A 7,097-nucleotide genomic window follows, 5' to 3' on the forward strand; every position below is an offset into this window, starting at 1 on the left:
TGCTCCTCAACATCTCTCAAGGTTTGCTCGACCCATCTCGGCCTCCTCATAGTAGAGCTCGAAGGAATATCCAACTCATCCTCCAAATTTGCTATGTGCCTGTTGTTGGTGTTGTTGGTCCCTGTTCAGCCTTAGGAGCTTCTTGCTCCCACTCCTCTACCATTGTTGGCTCCTTCTAATGAGATCTCCTATGGGTCCTACCCTCATAAAATCTAACATCCCGACTCAAGATCATGTTCCTCTATCCTAGAATGTAGACTAGGTAGGCCTTTGAGATCTCACTATAGCCCACAAATATGCCCCCTTCTGACAAGGTCTCCAAATTAGTCCTCTTCTATGTGGGAATGTGGACATAAACTAGACTGTCGAATATGCGCAAATGGCTTACATCTGGTTTCACTCGTATAAACAACTCAGGAGTCATGTCCCCCAATCTATTGTGAGGACTACTATTTTACATGTACACAATTGTATGGCATGCCTCCACCCACAAAAACATAGGCAATTCTTGATCATAGATCATTGCACTCAATGCCCTCATTATGGTCTTGTTCTTCCTCTTGGCAACCCCATTTTGTTGAGCGTTGTAAGGTACTATGAGCTTCTTCTTAATTCCTACTTCCCTACAAAAATCCTGAAACTCGTTGGAGATATACTCACCCCCATTATCCATCACAGCACCCATTTTATTCCCAGTACGGTTCTCCACAAGAGCTTTGAACTCCTAAAATTGATCGAAGACCTCATCCTTGATCTCCAAGTTTTCCTGGAATAATCATCTATAAATGTTGCTAAGTATAAAGACCTTGCGATCGATGTCACGGACATAGGACCACAAATATTTGAGTGCACCAAGCCTAGCACTCCCTTAGACCTGGTCTCGTTGTGAGGATACACAACTTTCTCCTGCTTTCCAAGTGCACACCCTTTACACACTACATCCTACTCCACCCTAATCTCTGGAAAACCAGTAACCATCCTCTGCAACATAGGGAGAGCTCTGTAGTGTAGGTATCACATCCTCCTATGCCATGCCTCTGTCACTCTCATATATGAGAGCATTCACCGACTATCCTCTCAACAAATAGACATCCCTCTCGCTTCTTCCAATCACAAGCTTCTTGTTGAGATCAGTCCCTTTTATCCCAACAGTCACTTCACCTCCCATAAAGTTGACCTCTAATCCTCTATATTCTATGGCCAAAACTAAAAAGAATTTTTTCTCGAAACCCAGGACATATAACACCTCGTTCACCTTCATGATGCCATATGAGTCCATTTGAAACTCAATACTCCCAATGCTTTCTACTACATACTTGGCCTTATCACCAAACTCTACATCTACATTTCTAGGCCCCCTGGTCATGTTGGTGAAGACATCTCGACATACCGTCATGTGAGTAGATGCTCCATTGTCCACAAACCAGACACCTCTCGTGGCGATTCAAGAAAGTCAAGACAATAAGGCAAAGTTTTTCTCAAACTTCTTTTCCATCTCCATTTGCATTGTAGATGTTGTAGCAGTCTTTCCCTTACCCTTCTCTTGTTTGGACACTGACTAGAAAAATGCTTGAACTCGTGACAAGCAAAGCACTTGACTTTGTTCATGTCCTTTTCCTTCTTGTTCTGTGAAGATCCTCCTCCACTTTGGTTCTACTTAACCTTCACTTTGCCCTTTTTTGCTTGTGTAGCAAGAGCAAGGTCATCTTTTTCCTCAACACCCTTATGTTGTCCTCCGATCAATGAGTTCTCCCAAATCTCCCTTTGGATGAAGTCATCCCACAGCCAACTCCAATCAAGAAGTTGTTGCCTAGCAAGAATCACGTCCACAAAGGTGGTCCAGTGCCTAATGCAACCCTTCAAACCAACTTTCACCAACTCCAAATAATTCACAATTTCCCCAATAGTTGCAAGCTCATCACGAGCTTGTTGGATCCTCATAGGGTCAAATGTCACGATCTCAAATCTATTCATTTTGAAGTTGTTTAATTTCTCTTGCAACACCATTTTTATGTTTTCATTTGAATTCTAATAAAGACCGATCAGAGCTACCCACATTTGTCATATGTTGTTCTTCCCTGATATGTGAGGAATTATGTGATCCCTCACACCATCCAAAATTATGCAGCTTGCTTTCATATCTTTGAGTTTATGATCCGCTGCAAGGTTTGGATCTGAAGGAACCTGAATGTCTCGGGTCAAAATATCCCACAAACCATTCATCTTCAAAATCATGGTAATTCGCTCCTTCCAAGGACTAAAATTTGAAGCCCCATCCAACTTGTCTTCATATCATAGACTACTCAATGATGCCATCTCCACAAATCAACCATGGCCACAAAACCCAGTTGCGAAATTTTAAGAACATAATGTTGTTGCCGTAAAAAGGAAACTTGCTACTGCAAACCCTCATGAGCTCAAATCCCTATACTCTCCTAGATAGATCTGATACCATGTTAAATTTTGAATACCAACCTGATTTATTTTATCACAACAATTTATTTATCCCCAACAAATTATTTATTTACTCAAATAAACATTAAATTACCAAAAAAATAAAATCATTAGTATTTTTAACTTCTAGAAATAAATATATGCAATGGAAATTAACTCAGAAAGATCAATCACACATTGCAAAAATAATTCACCCACAACAATTCTTCGTCATCTATTAATCTAGAAAATCTAGGTGTTCGACCCATAGAGATATAAGGAGAAATACAATATTCGGAACATGTAACTTGGCTCCCACAAGATGAATTTGGCACACAAAGTTTGGCCTTAAGGAAATCAGCCTCCGAAAGAAATTGACCCAATTACTCAACCAATAAAATCAACTTGCGCCCTCTTTGTGCGCCACTATTGTGCACTAGGGAAAACTCACCCTCTAGCAACTCAACCTCCTCTAGATCAAATTGATCTCCCTCCCTTAACTTGACCATCTGATCTCTTCCACCTGACCTCTTCGATTCGCCCTCAATCCACTCGCACTTCTCCCTCTTTGCGCTCTTGGTCCACTAAGCCACTTACACTTAGAGAAAATCGCTCTCTCTTCAGGATGACTCACTCACTTGAGTTTTATGTGTCTTCACCTCTTCGTTAGGCCTCCTTTGTAATCTTCATTAAGCCCAAATCCCTAACCCTAATCTCCCTTCTAGAATCATCTTGGAGATCCACTACTGAGATTATTTCTAAGTCACTAAGCCTATGTAGAAGATCTTCCAAAGTTACCACTAGCTTCAACACCCCTGTCCTACTAGGAGTCCAAAAGGTGCCAAAACAGGCCTGTTTTGGCACCTAATCAATCAAAGCGAGAGGCCACTTTGGGATAGCTTGTTCAGCGAAATAAAAACAACGGCAAATATCATGGGCAGACATGGACCCACATTTTCTGAAACTTCTATATTACAGCACTGCCATGGGGAGAACATGAATTCTGTATGAACCAATTATTTCAGCAGCTTTCAGTGGTTTAAGGAACAGACATCTACTCTAATGCTGTTTGTATGCATGAGCAGCTCTATCCAAGCTGGCAAATACTCGTATCAAATAAGTGTCAAAAGAGGTCTTTTTTGGCACCTAATTGGCCAAATTGGGTGCCCATTTTGGGGAAGCTTGTCCAATGATTTTTTCATTTTAAAGGCAAAGTTCATGGGGAGAGAAGGACCCACATCCTATGAAAATTCTGGATTACAGTTTTATCATGGGCAGAGCATGAATTCTGCGGGAACCAATGATTTCAGTATTCCTCAGTGGTTTAAGGAACAGGCATCTATTCTAACACTAGAGAAGGATTATAGCTTGACTCAAAGGATACACTTAGGGTTTTGTGCATTTGATCAGCTCTATGACAGGTTGGGGAAGGTTTTTGATATTGTCAAGTAAAATGTTTAGCTGGATCTGTGAGGTATGCTAGGGATGAACAATACAAGCATGTAATCCCACTGTCTTTCCTGCATTATAGATATTTTGAGGGTAAATTCTTGAAGAAAGTATTTGCAAACAACAACTCATTTTAGTGTAAATCAATCAAAACAGTATTTTCAAACAATAATTGAAACAACCAGTTTTGAGAATCTGCTTTTGGTGCTTAAGTTTGATATGAAAGGCATCAGCAATTTGTTCTGTAAGTGTTTTAATGTGGTACTTCCAAACAATAATTCAAAGGACTTGCTTTGGAAATCAGCTTTTAGTGCTTATGTTTGATATGAAAGACAACAGCAGGTTGCTCAGTGTTGCATGCAATGTATCTGAAAATTCTCGTGTAATGCATATAGACTTACCAGGGACCCAACAAGATCTGTAATTAATATATTTCAATAAACAAGATCAGCTATGTTAAATTTTACAGGGAATAAGACATCAGCAGTTTACTCTGTAATATGTATCTGAAAGTTCCCATGGGCACATGGGCTCACTGAGGACCCAAAAAGATATGTAATCAACATATTACAATAAACAAAGTCCGCTGTTGCTAACGATGTTAAACTCTGAGAATTTGGACCAACTATAATCAATATATTTCAATAAAGCAGTTCAGCTATGTTAAATTTTACAGAGAATAAGACATCAGCAGTTTACTCTGTATTGCATATAATGTATCTGAAAGTTCCCATGTGGCACAGAGGCTCACTGGGGACCCAACAAGATATGTAATTAACATATTACAATAAAAAAGGTCCGCTGTTGACAACTGTGTTAAACTCTGAGAATTTGGACCAACGCAACTATAATCAATATATTTTAATAAACAAGGTTAGCTATGTAGATTTTCAGAGAATTTGGTCCCAGATAATCAATATATTTCCTGAACAAGGTTGGCTACATTAGGGTTTCAGAGATTTGAGGGCAATTTTTGATGCTGTAATTTTTTGGGAATTTTTTGAGAACTCCCTTAAGTCTCTCTCAGAAACAAAGAAACAACTGCCCATTCCTTCTGGAAATCAAGCAAGTATCCAAATTATTAATCATCAAGATGTAGTTTAGCAATAGTGAACTGTCTACGACATAAGTTTTCAGTTTAAGAACTATGAAACGACTTGGGGACAAAGCCCTCTCCTAACATACTTTTATGTATAATATACTAAACATGTTTGCGGGAAGTGAAAGAACATACCGCTTTTCGAAGCTTCTTGATCAAAGCCATAGGTTGTCTCTTCAGCCCCCGATGGAACCTTCAGAGCAGGAAAAAAAAAAAACCAAGTCATGGAAGCCCAATGCTCCTCAAATAAATTCATAACACATACTTAATCAGTAATCTTTGCAAATAAGATAACAAAAAGTCAGCCAATTCATTAATCGTTTCACTGAGAAATATTTGCTATCAAGACAATAACACTCGGGCCATATCATTTTAAGAACAACCATGTCCCAAACCTATATTGTTTGCAAATAACACAATAAAACTACATCCAATTGGTTAATGATTGCCATGAGCAATCTTTGCAAATAACTCTAAAAACTCCAGCTATTTTATTTAAGACCATCCATGTCCCAAACCTACATTGTTGAATATTCCAATTCTTTGTTATTCAACTGACAATCCTAGCCCCAATTTAGCCCCTTATCAAAATTGAACAGCCAGAACTTTGATGCGAGCAATCAAAGCTCTCAAAATGATTATATAAACTAAACCGCTTTTCCCCTTTTAGATGTTTCCCTTCCACCCATTAGAAGCATTACAACTGGTCCCAGACTCCAAGTAGACGGTCACCACAAACAGCCCCATTGCACGGGCAAAAAGGCTCTCAGAGAGCGTACAATAAACATAAGCACTTCCTTTTAAGGGAAACCGTGAGATAACATTCCATCAAAATTACCTACGACATGCATCTGATCCTAGTCGATTCTTCGTGTTTAAGAGGATTTGAACGTTTGTGGGAGGCCTGGCCTGGCCTCCCACAGCCGTGGCAGAACCACGGCCCCATTGAAAAAGCCATTTTAATTCAAAAATAAGGTTTCTCAATGTCACAAAATAATGTTCAAATTAGTACCTTCGACGAGCACGGGCTGGGAAAAGTTTGCAAATATCATCTGAGGTCATGTCCAGAAGAGCATCGAGATCGACCCCGCGGTACGAAAACTTCTTAAACGTCCTCCTTTTGGGCTGGGCGGCGGTCACATCTCCATCTACGTCCGCCTGCACATGGCCCAACTACATTTAGATAGATACAATTTCCATTGCATACTAAATCAATATTTTTTTTCAAAGATCTAAAGCGCACCATAACAGGAGTCTACGGGATTCGATCGCATATAAAACCCAGCAAAAACATTTAATCTAGGGCAAATAATCTATGAATCCATCCTTCCTGGGGCAGGAGATTCAAGTCCACAAACAAATGACATGAACGTGCTTCCAGCCTTACCATGGTTGAAATGGTATCGAAAGACCACCTCACAGTCAATGAATAAACGCCCCGGCCAGTTCTCGGGAGTTCCTCGATTCAATGAATAGGTTTCAGGATTATTAGGAGTGTACTGATTTCTACTTAGGGTTTCGGAGGGAAGGAAGGTTTAAGAGGGGTTTCAGGTTTTCAAACGTCGTGTTTCTAATCTTTTATATATTTCTGTTTATTTTTATTACTTGTATATTTTTGGTTTTTTTTTCACTACTTTGAATATGGTTTAGCCGACAATTCTTGTTTAAATATTTTATTTATATATTAAATTTATTTGGAGTGTGAGAATTTTTATTTTGATAGATTCATAATTTAATTTCAGTTTATTAGGGATTAAATTGGTATATAAGAGTTTTTTTAAATTGAGAGACAGGGTCACTTTTGTTTGAATTTTTTTTGGAGTTGTTTTTAATGCGATTTTTTGGATTTTCAAGTGCTGGAATCGATGGAAAAATTTGAGGTGAAATCTTGATTTGTGTTATTTAAAATGGTTTTTTCACTGTATATATGGATTAGTAGCTTGAAAAACCACTAGGGCACTTTAATTGCGCAGAGGTTACCCATCAAACTTGTGATTTCAATAAATTCATGCCGGATTTTAGATAAATTACTCTGGAAAAATCCACCAAAAAAGCTTCCAAAAAGTCACACTAAAAACAACTCCCTTTTTTTTGTTTTTTGAAAAGATAATGTTTT

The 7,097-nt window shown here is 38.7% G+C and overlaps 1 protein-coding gene across 1 annotated transcript in view; it reads right to left on the reverse strand.

Moving 5' to 3' along the window:
- The window catches only part of LOC149265506 (small ribosomal subunit protein uS19-like), a 29,617-nt gene extending 23,073 nt beyond the window's left edge, over window positions 1-6,544 (reverse strand). Inside the window, exons 1-3 of the mRNA XM_089429481.1 lie at window positions 6,369-6,544; window positions 5,994-6,139; window positions 5,117-5,174 (exon numbers count right to left, since the gene is read on the reverse strand). Coding sequence (XP_089285607.1) covers window positions 5,117-5,174; window positions 5,994-6,139; window positions 6,369-6,371 — 207 coding nt within the window. The 5' untranslated portion in view covers window positions 6,372-6,544. The remainder of the gene's footprint in view (window positions 1-5,116; window positions 5,175-5,993; window positions 6,140-6,368) is intronic.
- Between the last annotated feature and the right edge of the window lie 553 nt (window positions 6,545-7,097).

Source organism: Pinus tabuliformis, chromosome 6, assembly GCF_031772625.1.
Source record: "Pinus tabuliformis cultivar Carrire ecotype Pingquan chromosome 6, CPIR1, whole genome shotgun sequence".
NCBI classification, from domain to species: Eukaryota; Viridiplantae; Streptophyta; class Pinopsida; order Pinales; family Pinaceae; genus Pinus; species Pinus tabuliformis.